General features: G+C 39.5%; 1 protein-coding gene across 1 annotated transcript in view; it reads left to right on the top strand.

Moving 5' to 3' along the window:
• The window catches only part of Epg5 (ectopic P-granules autophagy protein 5), a 1,526,775-nt gene that overhangs the window by 1,045,400 nt on the left and 455,172 nt on the right, over window positions 1-26,203 (top strand). The window contains exon 35 of the mRNA XM_090380318.1: window positions 25,448-25,617. Coding sequence (XP_090236444.1) covers window positions 25,448-25,617 — 170 coding nt within the window. The remainder of the gene's footprint in view (window positions 1-25,447; window positions 25,618-26,203) is intronic.

The raw sequence follows: 26,203 nt of genomic DNA, 5'->3' as shown, positions 1-26,203 counted from the left end.
ACCCGGGGTGGACGGGATCTATCCAGTTGTATTAAAGGAGGCAGCAAAGGAAATAAGCAAACCCTTAGCCATATTTATGAGAGCTTCTTTGGACTCAGGGGAGGTACCCATGGACTGTAGATGTGCAAATGTGACCCCAATTCACAAAGGAGGATCAAAGGGCAACACAAGTAATTATAGACCTGTTAGTTTAACTTCTGTTCCAGGAAAATTAATGGAGGCACTAGTTAAAGATGCACTGCTGGATCATTTAGACGAGACTTCAGTTCTAGCTCGGACACAGCATGGGTTTTTTTAAGGGAAAGGCTTGCCGGACCAATTTGATTGGATACTCTGATGTGGTCACAAGGGAGTTGGATTCAGGGAATAACTTTGATATCATATATTTGGATCTTAGAAAGGCTTTTGATACTTTTGCTCGTGGAAGACTGCTGCACAAATTGGAACAGTTTCAATTCCAATTTCAATTCCACCAATATACCTACAACTACTAAAAAAGCAGACAAATCAGCATCAACGGAGCATGTCCAGACCAAGAAGAAATCCCCCATTTGGATGTATACAGTAAGGCTGATAAAGATGAAACTATATGCTTCATGCAGAAGAAGAAATAGTTACAGACTGCCCGGTTTTCCCAAAAAAATATAGATATAAACCTGAATGCTAAAAACAAACTGCTCAAAAATAAACCAGGCAGATCAAAACACAACTCAAAAACCATGTAATGCAGCACATGGAAGTCTACTGTACAAATTGGAGCAGTATGCATTAAGGGCAAGTTGCTCCAATGGATAAAAGGATTGTTAAGTGGGAGAAGACAGAGAGTGTTAATCAATTGTTATTGCTCTACATAGTCTAATGTCATCATTGGTATCCATCAGGGTTCAGTGTGGAGCCCATTGTTGTTCTCAACAGGGTGTCTTAAAAATATTGGTACAAACATTTAGGGGAGGTAGGTAGCATCTAAAGGAATGTGAATCGCAAGGAACCCATAACTGGAAACATTACGGGGAAAGTAGTAGCAGAGGAACAAGAAGCAGAAATGACACAAGACAGTAATTAGTGGCAAACATTTATTTGACATAATATTAACAATGGAGTACAAGATGGATGCATTTCATGATGTTACAACAGATGCTCGAAGGTTCTACCATGAGACGCGATGCATGCCCGACACCGACGCAGCATGGATTGGCGGACACTGTCGAACACACCTGGAGTTTCTTTGACAGTAGCAGCAGCACAGACGAGTCTCGCCACGAGATCCTCCGTCTCCACAGGCGATTCATACCCGATAGATTTGACGGTACCCCACACAAAGAAATCAAGGCTCGATAAATCAGGTGAGCGTGGGGGCCAGGCAACGGGTCCACCACGGCCAATCCTTCGACGCCCAAAACGCCTGTTCAAAAGGTCACGAACACACCTTCCATAATGGACAGGCGCCCTGTCATGTTGAACCAATTGTTGCATCTCACATTTGCTGGGACATCGTCAAGTAACCCTGGTAGAACTTGTTCAAGAAAGATCCGATATTTAGCGGAGTTCATGCGGGATTGTAACAGTAATGGGCCGACTAAGCAGTCACCGACCATACTTGCCCACACATTTATTGCGAAGCGATGTTGTGCCACATGGAGGCGTACACCAAGTGGGTTGTCGTGAGCCCCCACATGAGAACTGTGCTGATTGAATAAGCCTTCCCGAATGAAATAAGCCTCATCCGTGAACAAAACATAGGCTGGAAAATTCAAGTCTTGAACACTTTCTTGGAGAAACCACTACGCTAAAGCCACACGTGCAGCATGATCTTGGGGAAGCAGTAACTGAACCCTTTGGAAATGAAACAGGTGTAAGGAATCGTCAGGCCCGACACGCTGTAAACTGCAACAAGACACTCCTAAGGCAGAGGCAACGGCACGTGTGCTGGTAGTAGGATTATTTTGGACGGCATTCAACACACTTTCTTCCATATCGGGAGTTTGCATCGAACATGGTCTGCCCGCACTACTCCTGTTACCTCTAAATGACCCAGAATCGCACAAATTTTGATGCACACGCACAAACAAATGTCTGTCTCGGAAGCATTCTCCATAAATTCGTTGAGCGGCTCATCCATTGCCCTCTGTTAATCCATACACTAGGTGCATGTCTGCCAGCTCACAGTTCGAATATCGATGCATGCTCTTTGTGCGGTGACTACTGCTTGAATGAGTAAACCAGAAATTTTCCCTCTCACAAACTGATGAACAGTGCTGTCTACCGACTTACGGTGATGTTTCCGGTTATGGGTTCCTATGCGATTCACATTCCTTTAGATGTTACCTACCTCCCCTAAACATTTGTACCAATATTTTTGAGACACCCTGTATAGTTATCAATGATATCGATGAAGGGATATCAAGCTTAATGTCAAAGTTTGCAGATGATACAAAGGTTGGCCGGGTTGTTAATAACAGTATGCTGTTACAACAGGATCTGGAAAAGTTGGGTAGATGGGCTGAGCAGTAGCAGCTGAAGTTTAACATTGACAAATGCAAAGTACTGCACATAAATAGCAGTAAACTCAGAGAAATGTAAAAGCTGATTTTTTTTTTTTTTTTTTTATGTGAACCCCAAACACGAGAGGTATTAGAACCTATAGTACTTAGTACCGTGCTTGGGTTGGAGGTTGAGAAGACGAAAGAAGATATTTGTTGACATTGGACTTGAACTTCTGTAGATTGTAATTTTCAGGAAATGCGTATGAAGGAAGGTTGTTCCAGAAAACGGCAGTTGAATGAATAAATGAGGAAGATGTAAAGTTGGTTCTGTGGGATTGAACTTGGACAGTAAATGGATGTTGGCTGGTGGCGGCACGTGTTCGGACTGTTTTGAAAGAGAGAGCGGGAATTATAAAAGCCAATTCAGAACAACAGTGCCCATGGAAGTATCTGTAGAAGAGGCATGCAGCAGAAACAGTACGTCTATGAGAAAGCGAGTGGAGAGACTCTGTTAGACATGAATCATTAATTAACCTAACTGCCCTCTTCTGAATGGAATCAAGAAGCCTGAGAGAGGTTTTGGGGGCACCACCCCAGATGTGAGAACAATATTCCATGGCAGGGTGGATTTGCGATTTATACAGAGCGAGCAGCTGTTTGGAAGAAAAGTAACGCTGAGAGGTAAAGAGAAAATCAAGTTTTTTAGATGCAGAGGAAGCAATATTTGTAATGTGCTTGTGCCAAGAGAGATTAGAAGTCAGGGTGATCCCCAAAAGAGATATATCATTTTGCCTAGAAATCGGAGGGTCACTAAAGATAAGCATAGGAGCAGAAGAATCCTTTTTGCGAGATATAAGACGAGACTGAGTTTTAGAAGGGTTGAAATCAACTAAGTTGTCTTTGCCCCACTGGAGAATTACCTGAAGATCAGCATTTAAGGAATTGGTAGCAGATTTTCGAGAAGTTGGAACTGATTCAGCAGGACAAGTTTTCTCAAAATGGAAAGTGGAATGCAATGTGCTATCATCGGCAAAACTATGGATAGGATTTCCAGTCAATGGAAGAAGGTCATTAATATACAAGAGGAAAAGAGTGGGGGAAAGAACTGAACCTTGAGGGACACCGGCATTAGTGGAGAAGTTAGAAGATAGAGAGCCATCTACCATCACCCTCAGTGAGCGATCAGAGAGAAAACTGGATAACCAATTACAAACACGATCAAGAGCCTTTGAGATGTCAAGAGCAACTACTTGTGTTTCGCTGAACCTTTCCATTCATTGAATTAGTCCATAAATGGGTAATATAAGCCAGAATATCACCAGTGGATCGACACTGACGGAATCCATACTGGCGATCATTGATCAGACGGAAGGTTTCTAGGTAGTTTAAGAGTTGGCGGTTAGTTGATTTCTCCATTACTTTAGAAAGAGTAGAAGTAATTGCAATGGGAAGATAATTAGATGGGAGGAATTTGTCACCCTTTTTAGGAACTGGCTGGATATGAGTAAATTACCAAGCAGAAGGAAAAACACCTTTGAAATAAGAAAGTGAAAAAAGGCTTCAAAGAATAGGAGTAAGTTCAGGAGCACAGGTTTTGAAAACAAGTGGAGAAATACCATGAGGACCTGGAGCTTTCTTAACATCAAGATTCATCAAACTCCTTCTGATATCCTTTTGACGGAAGACCACAGGAGGCATTGAACGGAGCGTGTTGGGAATGGTGGGAGTTGTGTTACCAAGATCATTGGCGCATCCGTCGCCAGGTGGGAAGGAGCAGCAGTGCGTAGCACACGCTCCTTGATTAGACCGGGATTCGAGCCCGTCACCACCAAATACGGATGATGCGGAAAGGTCAGTGAATGACCACCGCATATCCCAGAGCAATATGGCCTTAGTTGCTAATGCTCCTAAAAACCAAATAGCAACAACCAAGATCATTAATACATGAGCTGGAAGAAAAATTGGATGCTAGCAAGTCAGCTTTATCCTTGGTTGAAGTGACAACAGAACCATCTGTTTTGGACAGAGGTGGGAGCAGAGATGGGCATAAGTTGCAGCAGAGATGGGCAAAAGTTGCAGCCAATAGCTTTGGCAAGAGACCAGAATGCTCAGCTACCATTAGGGCAAGAAGCAAGTTTTCTAATCTCAGCCTGTTCAAACTCTAGTTTGGACTGATTAATAACTGCTTTACAATTGTTGCGAGCTTTGGTGTAGGCAGAAAATGAAACTGAAGAATTAGAAACAAGCCAATTACGATATGCAACATTCTTCTCTTGAACAGCCTTAGCACATTTATTGGAAAACCAAGGTTTACATAAAAGGACAAGATTTTAAAGTGGAGTGTGGGATAAAGGATTCCATTCTTGCAAGAATAATTTCACTAACACGATCTGAGCAAACGTTGACATCAGAAGTTTTGAAACAGTAATCCGACCAAGGAAAAGAAGAAAAGAAGTCTCGCAGGTCATCCCATTTTGCATTTTTGTAATGCCAAACAACGCGAGGTTGGGAATAGCCATGAGATAAAGGTTCCATTGGGGAAGAGACAATCACCAAGTTGTGATCTGAAGTGCCTAAAGGGCCTCTCACTTCAACCGTGTACTTAGAAGGGTTGTTTGTGAGAAAAAGATCAAGCGTATTGGCTGTATGATTAGGATTGTCCGGTATTCTTGTAGGTAAATGAACAATCTGTGCTAGGTCATTAGTAATTGCAAAAGCCTCGGCATCTCGACCTGCTGGGTCGGTATGACTAGAAAACGGAAGCCAGCTAGAATTGTGAACATTAAAATCACCAAGGAAAATTACCTCACTGTTAGGAAGGTTGGACTGGAGAAAGTCAAGTTGCAAAGAGAGGAAGTCAAAGAGCTCCAAGTGATTAGTGGAGTTGGGAGAACGGTAGAGACAACGGATGAATTTGGCACAATGAGGTAGAGAGATTTTGAGCCAGAGAAGATCAAAGAGTTGAGATTCCAAATTGCCAAGTCTCTGACAGGGAATATCAGAACGGACATATGCACAAGTACCACCTTTCAGGCGTAAGTAATCATACAGCGAATAATTTGGGCATCTGAGATGAGCTGTAGTTGAATCCACCGATAACTGAGATTCTGTCAGAAAAAGTACATGGGGTTTGGCAGACTGCAAGTGGAAATGGACATTGTTGAGATTAGAATTGAGACCACGTATATTTGTGAAATGAATTAGGAAGTGCTTGGGAGGTTTAGATCTTTTCGCAGATAAGCTTGCTCTATTTGTTTGACAATTCATGGTATATTCAATAGTAAGAAAAAGTAGGTGGGACATGCCGTATGAAGTAAAGAAATTTATGGATATGGTGTACACGTGGTAAGAATATACCCAGATCCTTGACATAACGGGCCTCGACAATGCTCCCCGCATACACACTACTCGGACTCCCTCCAGTCACTATCTGGCAGAGTAGAGGTAGCAAGATTATACACTAGCTGATCCGGAAGCCTCCTAGAGAGTTACCAATAGGTTCGGTCCGGTGTACTAACTAGCGGCCGGCCTGCGAACACCGTTTTAGAGCTGTACCCTCGAAATGTAAGGAATATTGGATCTCACCACGACGTTCATCATAACCTCAAAAGTCATCAGTCATACTGCATGATGAAAGCAATGGGGAAGGGTTGACCGGAACTTAGCTCTAGAGACTAAACATGGGTTCCACTACTTCAAGTCTCCAATAAGGAAAGTGGTGGTATTTCACCGGTTGATGAGAGTCATCTGCCACCTAGTACTGCCTGGTAACATAGAGCGGCGGCGTTCCTCCATGTGGTGTGGGCGCCACACCTCGACCCCTGCTTACATTGGTTCACACCTGGGTGGTCACCCACCATGTGCTTGTGCATGGAGGTTATACCCAGGATTACTAACAGTCCCACAATTATGAAGGTGCAAGCAGAGGATTTGGCTGTGACACACCGTACGGACTTCGCCGAAATTGGGTCCACTTGACTTGAGTGGCACCCAAATATCAGTTCCATCAGCGTTTTAGACCCCCAGGTAGCAAGTACAGCTTGTCTGACTTATCTGAGAGAATGTCTGTGACAACCTCAAGGATTGGTGTTACTCTCAGTGTAGCTGAGAACGAAAGAGACCTGAGGTAATTGTGCAGTCAGATATGTAGTTTTCTGTGTAGTGCAGACATTCTGCCAGGATAGGGCTTTTTTGTCAATGATATACAGGAATTTTGTGAGCAGGGATAAGGAGGTGATTGCCCCCTTGCATAAGTCAATGTTCAGGCCACACCTTGAGTACTGCGTACAAGTCTGGAAGTCTCATCGTAAGAAGGATGTAGAGTTGCTAGAATGAGTACTGGGAAGGGCAACAAGACTGGTGAAGGGAACAAATGGGGTTGTCTTATGAAGAAAGGCTTAAGTACTGCAAATTGCAGCTTCTGGAGACTAGGCTCCTGTGAGGCAATCTGATTGCATTAGCATTGGTAGATGCATATGATGCCAGAAAGCAAGCGTATCCAGCATCATTCAAAAAAAAGTCTCCCATTTCACCCCTCCTTTCGTTCCAATTCCTGTCCAACTCAGCCTTCAATTTATTTAGGCTATCAACATCCACAACAAGGGATGGAAGTCTGTTCCACCAATCAACTACCCGCTGCCTAAAGGCAAACTTCCGGACGTCTATCCTGCATCTGTCTTACCTCAATTTCAATTTATGCCCTCTCAGGCGATTATTCTGAGCAAGAGGAAGAATTGAGCATGCTCAAATCATATAATCAGATCATCTCGCAGGTGCCTAGTCTCCAGACACTAATTTGCAGAACTTAAGCCTTTCCTTATAAGAGCAACCCTTTGTTCCATTCTCTAATCTTGTTGCCCTTCTCTGTACTTGTTCCATCAGCTCTACATCCTTCTTAAAATGAGGCCTCCAGACCTGTACACAGTACTCGAGGTGTGGCCTGACCATTGCCTTGTATAACAGGATTATCACCTCCCTGTCCCTGCTAGCAAAATTCCTATATATCATTGACAAGACTCCATGACCTGCCCTGGCAGCCCATCTGCACTGCTCAGCGAACTTCATATTTGACTGCATAATTACCCCCAGGTAATTTTAACTTTCCACTTCTGTGAGTGTAATACGAGAGAGTTGGTACGTTTCTCTTCAGTTATTGCTACCCATATGCAATACATTGCATTTGTCAATGTTAAATTTCAGTTGCCACTTTACAGCCCATTTTCCCAACTTATCTAGATCCAGTTGGAGTAGCATACTGTCTTTACTGTCGTTAACAACCCTTGCAACCTTTGTATCATCTGCAAACTTGGACATTAAACCCAATATACCTTCATCAATATCACTGATAAATAAACAAAACAACAATGGGCCCAACACCAAACCCTGGGCACTCCACTAATAACATTTGTCCACAAAGGGCAGTGTTCATTAATTACCATTCTCTGTCGCCTCCCACTCAACCATCCCTTTCTCCATTGTAGCAACTTACCCTTAATGCCATTCCTCTCCAATCTGTACAGCAGTCTTTCATGTGCAACAGTATCAAAAGCTTTCCTGAAGTTGAAGTATATGATATCAAAATTATTTTTGGCATTCAGTTCCTTTGTAACCACATCATAGTATCCAATCCAATTGGTCAGACAAGACCTCCCTTTAACAAACTCATACTGTGTCTTAACTATTACTGCAGTCTTGTTTAGATGATCCTTCAATGCTTCTTTAACTAGTGATTCCATTATTTTCCCTGGAACACAAGTTAAACTAACAGGTCTGTAGTTACTTGTGTCACCTTTTGAACCCCCTTGGTTAATTTGGGATATATGGAGACCTCTCCTGAGTCCAAGGAAGCTCTCATAATTATGGCTAAGGGTTTGCTTACTTCCTTTGCTGCCTCCTTTAATATAACTGGATAGATCCCGTCCACCCCAGGTGCCTTCCTCATGTTTAACTTCAATAATTTCTCCTCCACTTTGCTCTCGGTTATTACAAAATCACTTAGCTACCTGTTATCATTTGATAAACTTCTGGCACTCCCTCATTGAATAACTCCTCATGTGTGAATGTAGATGCAAAATACTCATTCAGTTTATCAGTTACCTCAGCATGATCATCAATAGTCAACCCATCTATATTAAGTGGTCCCATCTGATTCATTCATTTCCTTCTAGACTTTACATAATAAAAGAACTCTTTGCTGTTTTTCTTTGCATCCTTTGCTAAAGATTTCTCGTAATCTGCCTTTCGCCTGCCTAACCTCCTTTGTGTCTTGATTACAGACTAGTTTATACAGGCGCCTGCGTAGCCAGGTGGGAAGGAGCAGCAGTACGTAGCATGTGCTTCTTGATTAGACCGGGGTTCGAGCCCATCACCACCAAATACGGAGGATGCGGAAAGGTCAGGGAATGACCACCACATATCCCGGAGCAATATGGCCTTAGTTGCTAATGCTCCTAAAAACCAAATAACAAACAAACTAGTTTATATCTGTCATAGGCTTCTGTGTCACCTGATACTTTATATGCATCCCATACATTTTTATTCTCTACCACAAGCCTAATTAATTCATGTGACATCCATTTAGTCCTAAACCCGGAACAGTATTTCTTAGTTGAAATGAAAAGCCTAGTAGCCTCCAAAATTAAGTCCCTAAAGGCTTCCCATTTAGAATTCAACATTGGTAACATCATAAGTTGATCCCACTGTACAGAATTTAAAAACTGTCTGAGACCTCTGTAGTCACCTTTACGAAAGCAAAACCCGACCAAGCTAGCCAGGTACATAAAGTGCCTGCCTGCAACCCAAAGGTCGTGGGTTCGAATCCCACTTCAGGCTTGGATCAGACTAAAATGCAAAAACTTTGGGAGGTCCATTATGGCCACAGAACTGCTGCGCCAACAACTAACAAAAATAACGAAAGCAAAAGCCTTTCCCTTTAGCCTTGATGGTAGTTACATCTTTAAGTAATTCCTACATCAGTACATTGTGATCACTGTCTTAATTTAACTTTCTTAATTATCCACTCAACCGGTGAAAACGCAATTGCCAAACTTTCATCATTTAGAGTCCAAAAGGAATTAGAAAGTAAAGTTGGATCTCCCAAGTCTGTAAAAAGACTGAGGTCAGGAGACATCCTCATAGAGACATCTAACATTAAACTTCCAGAGTGACGTTCAACCATTAAACTCATTGCAGGACTACAGGTAACTGTGACACCTCATAGATCACTGAACACCTCTAAAGGAGTGATCTCAAACTGGGATTTACTAGATGTTTCTGAAGAGGAAATGCCAGAAGAACTTAAAGAACAAGGTGTTATTCAAGTGAAGAGAATTTCCACCAGAAAAGATGGCAGTATGACCCCTACACACAGTCTGATCTTGATATTTTTACACACCGCATCGTTTAACATCCATTAAGGCCGGCTGGATATCTGGTATGCAATGTCAGATTATATATATTACAAACTTGCTGTGGTGTTTCCGATGTAAGAAGTATGGACATTCCCAGAAAGCATGCCGGGGAACCCCTGCTTGTTTAAAGTGCAGTTCAGTAGAACACGACTGCGAAGCCTGTACTGCCCCTCAACCAATATGCCCAAACTGTAAAAAAGACCACCCCGCCTATGCTAGAATTTGCGAATGCTGGAAAAATGAAAAACTTATTCAGAAGTATAATTGGTTTGGATTTTATTGGCGCATTAACAACTATTCAGAAGTATAAACAAACCATAATGTTTCCTATCAAGAAGCAAAGCCAATCATCTCACCTCCAACCCATCCAAACAGACCTACATATGCCTAAATTACAAAAAAAAATCAGTTAACAGCAACACAAATTGAATTAGCATTAGCATTAGCATTAGTAGATGCATTTGATGCAAGAAAGCAAGCTTATGCAGCATCAGCCAAAAAAAAAAAAAAAAAAAAAAAAACCTCTTCTACTTCACCCCTCTGTTCGTTCAAAATACCTGTCCAGCTGAGCCTTAAACTTATTTAGGCTATCAACCTCCACCACAAGGGATGGGAGTCTGTTCCACCAACCAACCACCCGCTGGCTAAAGGCAAATTTCCGCACGTCTATCCTACATCTGTCTTTCCTCAATTTGAATTTATGCCCTCTCAGGTGATTTTTCTGAGCTAGAGGAAGAATCCCATCAGCATTGAGCATGCTTAAACCATTCAAGGCTTTATACACCTCTATCAGATCACCTCGCTGGTGCCTAGTCTCCAGACACTGTAATTTGCAAAACTTAAGCCTTTCTTCATAAGAGCACCCCTTTGTTCCATTCACTAATCTTGTTGCCCTTCTCTGTACTCGTTCCAGCAGCTCTACATCCTTCTTGAAATGAGGCCTCCAGACCTGTATACAGTACTCTAGGTGTGGCCTGACCATTGCCTTATACAATGGTCAGGCCACACCACATCAAAAATTCCTGTATATCATTGACAATACTCCATGAGCTACTCTTGCAGCCCGTCTGCACTGCTCAGAGAACTTCATATCTGCCTGCACAACCACCCCCAAGTCCCTTTCATTCTCTACCACTGTCAGTGTAGTACCACAGAGCTGATACGTTGCTCTGGGGTTGCTGTTTCCCATGTGTAGTACTTTACATTTGTCAGTGTTAAACTTCATTTGCCACCTCTCAGCCCATCTGCTCAACCTTTCCAGATCCTGTTGCAGCAGCATAGTGTCAGTAGTGTCCTTGACAACCCTGCCAACCTTTGTATCATCTGCAAACTTGGACATTAAGCTTGATATACCATCATCAATATCATTTATAAATACAGAAAACAATAATGGACCCAACACTGAGCCCTGAGGGACTCCACTAATAACATTAGTGGAGTCCCTCCACGATGAGCAGTGTCTATTAATTACCACTCTCTGTCTTCTCCCCCTCAACCACCCCTTTATCCATAGCAGCAACTTGCCTCCAATGCCACACTGCTCCAATTTGTGTAGCAGTCTTCCATGTGCAACAGTATCAAAAGCCTTTCTAAGATCCAAGTATATAATATCAAAGTTATTCCCTGCATCCAGTTCTTTTGTGACTGCATCATAGTATCCAATCAAGTTGGGCAGGCAAGACTTCCCCTTAACAAAACCATGCTGTGTCTGAGCTATAACTGAAGTCTTGTCTAAATGATCCTGCAGTGCTTCTTTAACCAGTGCCTCCATTAATTTTCCTGGAACAGAAGTTAAGCTCACAGGTCTATAGTTACTTGTGTCAGCCTTTGATCCTCCTTTGTGAATTGGGGTCACATTTGCACATTTCCAGTCTATGGGTACCTCCCCTGAGTCCAAGGAAGCTCTCATAATTATGGCTAAGGGTTTGCTTACTTCCTTTGCTGCCTCCTTTAATATAACTGGATAGATCCCATCCACCCCGGGTGCCTTTCTTGTGTTTATCTTCAACAGTTTCTCCTCCACTTTACTCCCAGTTATTTCAAGATTCTGTAACTTACTGCTAGAGTTGAATACACCTCTGGCATTCCCCTTGCTGAATAACTCCTCATGTGTGAATGTCGATGCAAAATATTCATTTAATTTGTTAGCTACCTGAGCAGGATCATCAACAGTTGAGCCATCAATATCAAGTGGACCAATCTGATTCATCCCCTTCCTTCTAGAGTTTACATAAGTAAAGAACTCTTTGCTGTTTTTCTTTGCATCCCTTGCCAAAGATTTCTCGTAATCTGCCTTCGCCTGCCTAACCTCCTTTGTAACTTGGTTGCATATCAACTTGTATCTATCATAGGCTTCTGTGTCATGTGTTAATTTGTAAGTATCCCATGCATTTTTCTTCTCTGCCATATGCCTCATTAGTTCATCTGACATCCATTTTGGCCTAAACCTTGAACAATATTTCTTAGTTGGTATGTAAAGCCTAGTAGCTTCCAAGATAAGTTCTTTGAATGCTTCCCATTTTGAATTTGCTGTTGGTAACATCATCAGTTGGTCCCACTGTATAGAATTTAAATACTGTCTCAGTCCATCGTAGTCGCCTTTACGGAAGCAATAACCCTTCCCTTTACCCCTGATGGTAGTTACCTCTTTGAGTAAATCCCACTTCAGCACACTGTGATCACTGCCACCTAGTGGTTCATTTGTCTGCAGATTCTTAATGCATGAAGAATCACTGCTGATAATCAAATCAAGAGTATTACTCCCTCTTGTTGCCTCCCGAACATGCTGATGTAGAAAACAATCATCCAATAAATCCACAAAAGCCCTGCTAGTGTGTGAGTAATCAGCCCCCAAATTCCAGTCAATATCTGGGAAGTTAAAATCTCCCATTATAAGACTCTCTGATTTACTGGCCCACTCTATTTCCCTGTACAGTTCCTTATTATACTCATCAGAGTCATTAGGCCTATAGCACACTCCTACTCTCAATTTTGATCTCCCAATGCTTATGTCACACCAAACTGACTCAACACTGCACTGTCCAGCGATGTCGACTGGCTTCACTTCCTTGGTTTTTATGTGTTTCTTAACTAATAGCATAACCCCTCCTCCCCTCCTGTCCTGTCTATCCTTTCTGTAAACGTTGTACTCCCCAAATTGCAGTTCTGCATCCCTTATATCTGTGTGACACCACGTCTCTGATATCCCAACAATATCTGCCTTTTCAGTACCCCAAAAGAGTCTTTCTCAAATTACGTCAAAACCCTGTACAGTGTAATCCCAACTCAAGCAGTCAATACACCAATATCCACACCACACAAAAAAACTACACCCCTCAGACCAAGAATGCAAATAAAAACAATTAAAAACTTCCAGACATCAAGAGGAAATGGATATTAATGAAAAATCTGCAGTTGATGGTGTCCTAGAAATTTTTGTCGAAGAAGACAATGACACAGGAAAGCCTTACTTTCCAAAAAAAGATAAAAACAAAAGTGAAAAACAGAGAACTTCAACAACACGAAAACATTCTGAATGCCTAACAAGAAACAAATGATGAACACAATAATTCAGTGGAATTATTATTAGCCATATGGTGCACGGAAGCCTGAGGCTTATGCTGCACCAGCCAAAAACAGTTCAAAGGAATCCTGAGTTACCCTGAGAGAGAGAGAGAGGAATCACCAAGAAAGAGAAGAATGGAATGATGATATCCAGCTCAGGACCCTGGGTAATTGTCGTTGTTTCCATGCCAATATTGATGATGTATACAATCTTACCTCTAAATATACGCCAATATGTCTCTGCCTTCAAGAACCGTATTTAAAACCTCAAGATATGCCAAAACTGTCTCAGTATAATAGCTTTAGAAAGGAAAGAACTCATCAATGTACTGCACATGGTGGTGTATCTGTTTTAGCAAACCAACACATTCCTGCTGAGCGTGTTTTTCTGAACTCTCCCCTTGAGGCAGTAGCAGTCCGTGTAGCTGTTGATATCGATATTACAATTTGCTCCTTGTACATTCCACCTAGTTATAGCTTTCAACAAAATGATCTAGATAATTTCTTAGTTCAACTCCCCACACCTTTCCTCATTCTGGGAGATTTAAATGGTAATCACACACAATGGGGCAACAACAACATTGATCAAAGAGGAAAGCAAATTGAAAAATGTTTAGATGATAACAACCTTCTTCTTCTAAATGATGGGTCACCTACATATGTTCATCTTCCTTCTGGAACTAATAGTACAATAGATTTGTCCATCTGTTCCTACTCTAAAGTGGTCAATAAATAATGATTCACTGCATAGTGATAATTTTCCCATACTAATTGAATTACTAAATAAACCCTCTTATCAATTTACTAAAATTTCGCAGTGGCTCACTGATAAAGCAAATTGGCAAATTTATAAATAATTAGCTAAATTTGACCCGGAAATAATCCAATTATCCCCAACTGGTGAAGCAGTTGAATATGTCACAAAAACAATATTACATGCAGCAGAAAAAATCATGCCAAAATCCTCTTCAAAATTGCCAATACACCCAAAAATCTAGTGGAGTAACGAATGCTGTGCAGCTAAAAAAGAGCAAAGTAAAGCCTGCAGTCCAACTACAGCTAATCTTATCCAGTATAAACATGCCAGGGCAAGAGCAACGTTATGTTAGACGCTGTAATAAAAAGGCAACTTGGATCTACTTTACTTCAACCATCAATCAAGACACCCCCTACACATAGAATTTGGGAAATAATCAGAAAAATGAGTGGTAAACACCAGACGGCTCCCGTGCCTATCATGGAATGGAGGGGACAGAATGTTTTGACCCTGCCCAAATTGACATCTCAGTGGAAACTTTTGCCAAAGCATCAGCAGCAGAAATTACACACCAGCCTTCAGAAGATTTAAAACAAATACAGAAAAACAAAAATTAAACTTTTTGTCAAAAGAAAATGAACAATTCAACCTACCATTTATTCTCCACAAACTGCATGGATCTCTATCAACGCAGTGCTGTAGGACCAGATAATGTTCACTACTCAATGATACATTAACTAAGTACTGAATCATCGCAGTCACTCCTTAATCTGTTCAATAGACTTTACCTAGAAGATACATTCGCTAATGGCACCATCCTACAGTCCTTGTCTTCCTTAAACCCAGAAGAGACCCAACAAACCCTACTTGCTGTATACCCATTGCCTTGACCAGTTGCTTCTGCAAGATTCTTGAAAAGATGATAAACCGTCAACTGATATGGTACCTAGCAAACTTTAATCTCCTACATTCTTCAGAATATGGTATCCAAAAAACAGAACAACACTAGATATTCTAGTAAGACTTGAGAATTTCATCTAAAATACATTCCTTAGATCGGAACATCATGTCGTAGTGTTTTGATATCAGTAAGGCTTACGATTCCATGTGGAAGTTTAGAATATTCCACGAATTATATCACTGTGGACTTCAGGGTCATCTCCTGATTTTCATTCAGAATTTCCTGTACAAATGCACATTTCAGGTTCATTTTAAAACTTCATTATCCCAAGTATTCTTACAAGAAAGAGTCCCCCAAGGCTCTGTACTCAGTGCTACACTTTTTATAATTGTAATAAACACCATTGCCAAACAAATTTGTGCTATATAAACAGTGTTTATATAGCACTATTTGTAGATGACCTTAGCATTTCGTGTCATGCCAAAAACTGTTGAGTTACAGTTACAAGGAGCAATAAATAAGATCAGTTCGTGGACACAAACTAATGGATTTCAGCTCTCTCTGTTTAAAAAAAAGTTGTGTCCATTTTTGCCGCCAATGTAAACTTCACCCACATCCAGAACTACAACTGAATGGCCAACCAATAGCAGTTCATCCCAGCATATGGTTCTTAGGAATCACATTAGATCATAAATTTACCTTTTTAGAGCATATTAAAAATCTAAGAACATCCTGTCAGCAAAAGCTAACTATCATCCGTGTTTTCTCAGCGACTAAGTAGGGGAGGTGATCAAGTTACTTTGTTACGATTATGCAGAGCCTTAATAAGATCAAAGCTTGACTATGGAGCACCAGTGTATAGCTCGGTAAGACCTAGTGTCCTTCGCTGCCTTGAACTTATCCATCATAGTGCAATATGCATTGCCCTAGGAGCATCCCTCGTTTCCAATACATAGTCTATCATTAGTTATGCGAATAAAATACTTTTCAGAAGAAATTAATCTGCCTTTTAATAATGTTGCAAATACCTTTCCAATTTCCTGTGCTCCTTGGGACATTACTTCACCTTCATGAAATTTATCACTCCATCAATGGAATAAATCTACATTACATAATGAAAGTTTCTTACAACTGTATCATGCAGTAGCGGGTAAATGAAAATTTCTTACAACTGTATCATGCAGTAGTGGTTCATCGTCTTGCACACAGACAGATGAAAGAATTAGGCCCACATTGGAATTGCCGCAGTTTTTCCTGAACATCACATCGGCTTATGTTTTGACATATGAGTTCAGCATATTTTCTGCTGACCTAATGGCAATTCAGATTGCACTGAAGCATATCAAGTCCTATGATATTGAAAATAGTATAATTTTTACAGATTCTTTAAGTGCACTTCAAGCCCTGAAAAACACCATGATATCACCCACCCAATCTTAAAGGAAATAACCACCTCTTTTCATACTTTATCCAAACTTGGAAAAAGCATATACCTCTGCTTGGTCCCAGCACATATGGGAATTCCAGGAAATGAATTAGCCGACAATGCTGCAAAATCGGCTGTCATACCACCCAGTGACAATTGGAAAGCCCCATATCAAGACTAACTCAGTAATCCATGGAAAATGCATGTACCCGTGGCAATTATCATGGAAAAATCAATAATAAGCTTAGAAGTATCAAGCCAAATCTTGAGCGATAGCTTTCAAGCTTCAACTCAGTTCGATAACAGGCAGTAATATTGGCATATCTACAAATAGGTCACAAATATCACTCATAGTTATCTTTTAAAAGGAGAGATCCCCCCCCCCCCGAATGTCGTGACTGTGCTAACACAGTGCTTTCAGTAAAACATGTCCTTGTTGAATGCTTAAAATATGCAAGAGAATGCCAGAATCTCTTCACTCCAGCCAAAACAGAAGACTCTCTTACACTTCACTTTTAGACAATAAAAGAAATGTCACAAACATTTTTACCTTTCTCAAAATGAATAATGTATACCACTTCCTTTAGCTAGTTAAAAACTAACTTGCTGATACTATTTTTTGTAATTATCTCTATCTGACAGGAAATAGCATAAATACTTACATATTTATAGCACATTATGACAGTTGCCGATGCACCTATTAAATCCCAAACCAACAACAACCCCTCCTGTCTGTCCTGTCTTGTCTGTTCTTCCTGTTCCTGTATACATTATACTCCTCATATTCAAATTCAGCATTGCTTAACTCTGAGTGACACCATGTCTCTGCTATCCCCACAATGTCTTCATTTGATACTTAACAGTACGTCAATTACAACAAATTTACTTACAGTGCTCCTAGCATTAGTGTAAATGCACATGTTCTTACTCTTAGTTACCCTTATGCAGCCCATGTATTCACTAGTTCCTTGATGGCTTACAGCAGGGCCTGAAATCCCAGACATCTTGATTTCCAGTCTGCTCCATTTTCCAATAGAAGCAATGCAAGAATCACATTCACCTCTGCCTACAGCTCTAGTTAATCTATTAGTCTGTTTCCCCCAACCAGGAGATTGCATACTCAGAGTATGCAATGGCCTGGTCAAAGAAAACAGGAAGGAATGAAAAATTATGCTCTTGGTTAAAAAGCACATAGAATCTAAGACAATGCATCTAGTCGACATGGATGGACAGTGTAATATTTAATCAATTTAGTGTGACTTAAGCACTGGAAACTTATCCTAAATCTTAAGAATGGAATAACTATTGTTGATGCTGTTCAGTAGTCTGTGAAACTGCAAATATTTTGCATCTGCATTCATATGTGAAGAAGCTTTTAAGGATTAGGATACCAGAAGAAGAATACCAGCTGATAACTGGAAACTAAATGAATTTGTGTTGATAGTGGAAGAGAGATTGTTGAAGCCAAACGTGACAAAAGCATTTGAGGACTCTATCTATTCCAGAATTAATCCAGTTATATTAAAAGCAGCTACAAAAGAAGTAAGGCAACAGATATATTTATAATTAGTTTATAGTATTAGAAAAGAATAAACAAAAGTTCTTATCTGTCTAAGGTCATGTAGCAATATTAGTGCTGTATTATAAAAGAAAAGGAAAATGCTTTATTTCTGTAGTGCCAAGGATAATCTTTGCTACAAGTTGCCTGTGTGTTGCCCCATCATTTCATGATGTGTTTAAGATAAACATGGAGGGAAAAAATAGCTAATTTGTTTCTTGCTGTCACAAGTTGTTTTTTTTATGTAAATGTAAATTTTCCATACTTTTATCAATGATTATAGGTTAGTGTAAATATTTCCCATTACTGAAATACTTTAATAAACTAAAATATTTAACATGTTTTCTATAGTGGTGCCAGTCACACCACTGTTTTGTTACACACATACTTAGGCCAAGGGTAATCTTTGCTACAAGTTTCCCCATCATTTCATGATGTGTTTAAGCTAACGTGGAGGGAAAAAATAGCTAATTTTTAATTTTTTCATACTTTTATCAGTGATTATAGGTTAGTGTAAATATTTCCCATAACTGAAATATTTCAATAAACTAAAATACTTAATGTGTTTTCTATAGTGGTGCCAGTCACACCCCTGATTTGTTACACACACACACATACTTAAGCCCCGGGTGGCCAAGCGATTCTAGTTTGTGTCTAAAAGTGTTTTCTCTAAAGAGTATTTCAGCAAATAGATTGTACTTTTTGTTTCAACAACTGTTTTTCTTGATTTGTCTATCAGAGTAGCTCGCGGAGATAGGGGAAACTCCTGGTGCCGTCAGACAACTAACACACTATCAGAGTAGCCCTTTTGCACTATAAGTAGGCAGAGGCCCAAAAAGGGAAACCACCTTTCTGTTTCTTTTTCTGTTAGTACTAACTTACTAACTCAGCTGCTTGGTCACCTTGTGGCACTGTTCCTGCCTTCCTGTGGTGGGGCCAAAAACCTGGCTGGCAAAGCAAACCTGCAGAGCCAACCAGAGCAAAACACAGATTATAACAACTTTCCCCCCGATTCAGACAGCAAAGTCCAAATTCAGTGGATTTGCACTGACCTGATGATGACAAAACCAACCAAAAGAGACTGAAGATGGATGCTTCCCGAGTAGTCCATTCTAGTTTCATGATCCTGTATTCATAACTGAATGAGGCCATAGGCAGTTTATCACCATTTCTCATACAGAAACATCTGGAAAATGTAGCAGGTTCCCTGAGAAAGGTGCGACGTCTGAAATCTGGTGACAACCTACTGGTTGAGACCACAAGCTCCAAGCACTCAGAGTCACTTCTCAAACTCACCAGATTCTGTGGAATTCCAGTCAAGGTATCACCACATGCTACACTCAATACCCCCAAAGGTGTCATCTCAGAATGGGACCTAATGAATGTCTCAGAGGAGGAAATTGTCGGTGAATTGCAGGATCAGAAGGCCACAGAAGCGAGGAGAATTATGCTAAAGAAAGATGGCAAACTTATCAAAACTCGCAGCATTATTCTGACATTTAGTTCACCAAACCTACCTTCATCGGTGAAAGCCAGGTATTTGAACTGCTGTATTCGATATATTCCAAATCCAATAAGATGTTACATTCCCTAATGGTCTATCAAGGAATTCATACACTCCCCAACAGACTGTTGAGGTGACATTGTATGCCCTAACTGTGGTTTGAAGAAGCATGCCCAAGCTGATTGTAAATCACAGTCTTCACTTTGCCCTAATTGTAAAGGAAACCACCCAGCTTCTCTAAAACATGTGACCAGTGGAAATATGAAAAGATAATCCAGTAGTACAAGATAGAAAAAAAACTCATTTTCTGAAGCAAGAAAACAATTACAGCAACAGATGCTTAGACATACATATGCTGATGCTGCTCAAAAATTTCATTTAATATCAGTTCAGACTGATACATCAATTCTGCCAAGCATCTCTATTTCTGAATGGGCTTAATCTTTACTCTCTTCATACCTCATTCCTCAAAACAACAGACTTCAAATAGATCTATAACACAACAGTCACAATACCACCTGTTGGCCATACATATCCCATAAGACCTGCTCAAACAGACCACATGCTGAATATTTTCTTATGGATACAAATGAGACTTGCAGTAAAGGAGAAACTGAAACCATTCTGGAAATCCAGAATGGTTTCAGTTTCTACTTTACTTCAAAGAGAGACAAAATGACAATTGACCACCTGAAACAGACTTCTAAAAAGCAGACAGACACAGCTTCTCCATTTTAATCCGGACGATGAAAAACATCATCCAATGGAACTAAAGAGGCCTTCGCAGCAATATCGATGACATCAATGAGATAATTATGCATCATAATCCAGTTATCTGCTTACAGGAGACATATTTAATACCTCAGGTGTCTCTCTCTCTCTCAATAAAAAATCATACTCTCTTTCAGCAAGGCAGATCTGTTCCAAATAATGCTCACTGAGGGTAGCCATACTCATAGGTTTGGGAGTCCCTTGTAAACACATTCCGTTCCATTAGAAATTGCTATTGAATCTGTTGCCCCACGAATAGTGATTGTCATTATTGTAACACTTGTTTCTATCTACCTGATGCCCAGTCATCCTTATACCCTTCATTGAACTTGAAGATCTCATTCTGCAGTTGCCAAAGGGGTGTGCTTACGAAGAAAGGCTTAAGTTCTGCAAGTTGCAGCATCTGGAGACTAGGCACCTGCGAGATGATCGGATTGAGGTGTATAAGGCCTTGGATGGTTTGAGCAGACACAATGCTGACAGGATACTTCCACTTGCTCGGACTAACCTGAGGCGGGCATAGATTCAAATTGAGGAAAGACAGTTCTAGAATTGATGTGCAGAAGTTTGCCTTTAGCCAGCAGGTGGTTGATTGCTGGAAGAGACTTCCATCTGTTGTTGTTGTTGTGGATGTTGATAGCTTAAATAAATTTAAGTTTGAATTACACAATCATTTGGAATGACCGGATGGGCGAAATGGAAAGGTATTTTTTTTTTGCTGAGGCTGTATAAGCTTGCTTTCTTGTATCATATGTCTCAACTAATGCTAAACCGCTTTCTGTTTATTGGTTGAATTCAATGGACATCATCCATTGTGAGGCTCTCCCTCTCCCAATGCAAACGGATGAGGACAACTCACTGAAATGCTTGTCGAGAGACAAAATCTAACTATAGTAAATACTGGCTCCCCAACTTACTTCCACCTCTCAACAGGAACAGTCTCTGCAATAGATCTCTCTATCTGCTCTCTGATCCTCTTCCCTAGTATTGAGTGAACAGCTCTGGATGATCCTCTGAACAGTGGCCACCTATCCAATAATATGTAAAATTCAAACATCACACTGCAGAAATCTGCAAAAATTTGAAATTTTCCAAGGCAGATTGGGCAGATTTTAACACTTTAACACTTTGCATGTATCCTTCAACAATCAGATCATTGACACTCATCCATTTGACACAGTTGGCAACCATATTACAAAACAGATTCCAGCAGCTGCACCTACTGTCATCAGAGTCAAGCATCTGTAGAAACAAAAATTATTGGTGGAATGAGGACAGTAAGAATGTAAAAAAAAAGAAGAGAAAAAAAAAAAAAGGTGCGTGGAATTTATTCTGCAAACATCCAATATCGTCAATCTTATAAACTACAAAAAACTTAGAGCTAAGGCCCACCATATTAGGGAGAAAGCAATAAGAGACTCTTGGGTTCACTTCACAACTGCAGTTAATAAAAATACTGACGTAAAAATTATATGTAGAAAAATAAACCAATTAAATGAAAATTTTGTCCATTGTCCTCCCGAATTTTCAGCTGGAATGAGCAGGAGCTGTTTTACTTCTGCAGATATTGCAAATGCCCTAGGGATGGTATTTTCACAGTTGTATGGCTCGGCGGCATATGATCTATCTTTTCACAGTATTAAGGCTGTAGCAGAAAAATCTCATCTGAATTTCAGAAACACGTTCTCTCTACCGTGCAATCAACCACTTACCATGTTAGAACTTCAAGAGGCTTTATCTAGTGCAAAGAACAGTGCTGGCCCTGACAGAATATACTACATAATGCTACAACACTTAGACAATAAATCACTATCTTTGCTGCTGACCTTCTAGAATTGCATCTTCATGGAACATTCATTCCACATTTTCTAATAGACTTGGTGCATCATGGTCTGGGCACCTCCGTAGCCAAGTGGGAAGGAGCAGCAGTGCATAGCACACGCTTCTTGATTAGACCGGGGTTCGAGCCTGTCACCACCAAATACGTAGGATGTGGAAAGGTCAAGGAAATGACCACCACATATTCCCGAAGAAATATGGCCTTAGTTGCTAATGCTCCTAAAAACCAACAAACAACAACAGCATCATGGCCTTAGCCCATGCGCTATAAAAACCAAATCAAAACAAACCCCAGTTCCTGGCATCACTCTTTCTTATTGGCAATACCGAAACCAGGGAAATATACCTCTCTATTCCTAATAATTATAGACCCATTTTTCTCACCAGCTGCTTAAATAAAACCCTAAAAAAAAATAATACACTGTCGACTGACATTGTATGTCGATTCCAAAAATGTGATCTTCCAATAATCAATTTGGTTTCAGAAACAACCAATCATGCTTTGATCTCGTGATCATAGCTGAAACAAACATCCGGAATGCATTTATCAAAAATAAACATCTTGTCATGGCATGCCTCAACACAGAGAGGACTTTGACACCACTTGGCATTTTGGTATCCTGAAAGATCTTCATTCCACTGACCTGAGAGGCCACTTACTGTATTTCATAGAGAATTTGCTATATAGCACAGGACCTTTCAAGTTCACTACTGGCAAGTTCTTTTGCAAGTTCTTTACAGTAAGAATAAATCAGAAGACCAAAAATATTCTCAATACTGTCATTTCATACCTTTATGCTGATGATCTGACTGTCTCTTGCAGTTCACAGAACATGAGTTTTATTGAGAAGCAACTGCAAACCTCAATTAATAATATTGAGCTATGGATGGCACAGAATTGACTATCTTATCAAAAATCAAGTGTCATTCATTTTTGTAACAAATCCGGAAGTACACATAACAAATCATCCATTGTGAATAATGTTCGTCTCCTTGGTGTAACTTTTGATGATAAATTGAACTTTCTTCTGAACTATGCAGCCCAAATTCATAGTACCTACTGACCCAATTAGACCAATACTTAAAGATCTACAGTTCGCTCACACACAGAATTACCCACATTTTACAAAAGTATACACTGATGGATCAAAGTTTGAGAGTATATTCAGTACTGCAGCCATCTTTCCCTATAACACCATCTGTTTCACTTCCCACTGAATGCAGCCGCTATACAGCTGAATTATGTACCATAAAGCTTGCCTTAGAAAAAATTCTCTATCTGTCCATATCAAAAAATGTGTAATGTATACAGATTTGCAAAGTGAACTTTTAGTCTTTCAAAATTCCTCCTCACCAATGCATCCTTTAATAAAAATCATAAAAATTCAGCTGATGCATATCCAAGAGCACGAACAAGTAGTCATCTTGTGCTGGATCTCAAGCCACACTGGGATATCAGAGGATTATTCAAGTGGATTATTCAAGTGGACAAGTGGATTATTCAAGCAATGCTAGATTACTACTTTCCATATAATGACTACAGATCCTATATAAGAAATATATGTAAGGAACAATGAATACTTCTGTTGCAAGCTCAACCGCTTAACAAGCTCCTTCAAATAAAATCTGAACCACAGTTATGGTCTTCCAGTTTCCGTGTAAACAGAGAGGAAGAAGTCGTCCTATCCAGAGTGCGAATCAGTCACAGTCAGCTCTCCCATCTTCTCGCAGGAAACGATCCTCCACAGTGTACGCACTGCAACTCTCTTCTCACAATCAAGCACATTCTTGTTGATTGCATGCTATACACTCATGCCCAAAAAGCCACATTCAGTTTTCTATGCAATCTTGAAGAACCTTTAACACTTCGCCATATCATAGGCAACGATGCAAATTTCCCAGAATTTTTCTGCTTCCTAAAACAGCTACAACTATATGATCACCTGTGACTGTCTTACAGTCACCATGTGTGACCTCCAACTCATTGATATGTGCAATATGATTTATCATATTGCGCATATCAATCTTGTGCCAGAAATAGCAATGCCAATACACACATACTTAGACAGAACCGGATAGTAGCCCCAATAGTTTTTCTCCTTCTGGAAAAAAAATTTTGTTTTATTATTTAGCTTTTGTTATACTGATAGTTCTTCTTTTCATAAATGGTTTATAGTGTTGATTTTATATAACTTTTAATTTTTAATAAATTTCAAAAATACTCTGTTACACATTAAAAAAAAAAAAAAAAAAATTCATTTAGTATATCTCGTATTGTGAATACTTCACGACGACTTGCCATGATATTGCACTACCTCGAATAAGTAACATTTCACCATAGGATAAGACTATTGTTCCCCCACTGATGTGGAACATATAAGCTCCAAAACGGTGTCGTATATGTGATGGTATCCACTGAGAATAAGTAACAATAGTCTTCTCATATGGTGAAGTGTTACTTATTCGTGGTAGTGCAATATCATAGCAACTCATTGTGAAGGTATTCACAATATGAGATTTAATTATTGATATGTGATTAATGATGCCAATTTATAACTACTTAAGTAGTTGTCTATGTACTGAAATGATGCAATTGCACCAACTTGTGCATTAGTCATAAAATATTAACATGAAACTAATGATCACTCTCATTTGCAACGTATTAATGTTTTTTCCAATAAATAAAGGAATAAACAGATAAATAATAATAACTGAAGCAAGAAATTTTACAATAAAAGTAATAATATTAAACAAAAGCATACTTTGCACAACAATTAAAAAAAAAAAAAAAAACCAGAACTATTTTCTCAGGCATATTACTACTTCACACGTCAGCCGATGTACCAATTTCAAACTACACTTTTGAGAAACATATTGTTTACTAGATGCTGAAAGTAAAACTGGCATGTTTTTGCAAAAAGCAAAAACACACTGAATCTGACAGGTTCTGTGTGTAATTTTTTTTGCTTGAATGCATCTCAAATAAAAGTTTGACTGCATTTAAAAGGTATAAAAAAATTTAGGTTTTTAATCATTAATTAACAATTAATGTGCAACAGATATTTTTGGAGGGTACCCTGCCATGCCCTACACAACTGATGCCAGGTTCAACAAATTAAATACTCTTATCATGAGTGGCATTGTTAGTATAACAATTTTCTAATAATTATTTCACAAAATTAACTTTTATTGAACAATTGTGTTTATAGAAATGAAATTTTCATGTATCTCATAGGAACAGAAGAAGCCAATGTTTCGATTAGTGTATGGTATGATTTCTTTTCATCACTTGGAGCCACTTTTCTAAGCAAAACAGAAGATGCCACCAGACGTTCTTTAGAAAGGTATGCTACAGGTAATGATATCTTTCTTGAGAATCAGCAAGTTTCACTTTCGGAAAAACAGGTAAGCATTATGGTTTTAAATGGAAGGTGTGATAATTTTTTAATCATTAACCATTCAATTATTCAATTGAATTGTTGTGAATACCACGCTAAGGATGTTCAGGATGCATCCAGATGAAAGCATTTTATCTCACATTTTAGTAATTTTAATGTATATCATTTCCAAATATTCTATCCACTACTTGTAGTGATTGGAATAATGGTATCACCGTCAGCTACAATAAAATGTTGATATAATGAATTCGTATGAACAAACATATCTTTCCAAACATTAAAATAATTTTCCTTTTAATGATATTTATTCAGAGATGCGGACTATGTGGTAATATGTAACAAATACAAAACAAAAGCTTGTTTTACTGTGGTAAAACAAACTTCTGTTTAAGCGTGGTCACGTGCTATGTTTATCCCATAATGTTTTTACACAATGTCTATGTTCTATCACATGACCATGCAGTACCATTCTTGATTTCCATATATAACGTATTTATTTAAATAAACTAAATGCAACAAGGCATAACATTTTAAGAGTTTAAGAATCTATATCTATATGATATCAGTATAGATACACCATAGACAACTCTTAA

The sequence above is a fragment of the Mastigoproctus giganteus genome, chromosome 8, assembly GCF_048544385.1.
Source record: "Mastigoproctus giganteus isolate SK-2022 chromosome 8, ASM4854438v1, whole genome shotgun sequence".
Taxonomy (NCBI): domain Eukaryota; kingdom Metazoa; phylum Arthropoda; class Arachnida; order Uropygi; family Thelyphonidae; genus Mastigoproctus; species Mastigoproctus giganteus.
Note: the sequence above shows the minus strand (reverse complement) of the source record. Positions and strands in the feature narration are given on the sequence as shown.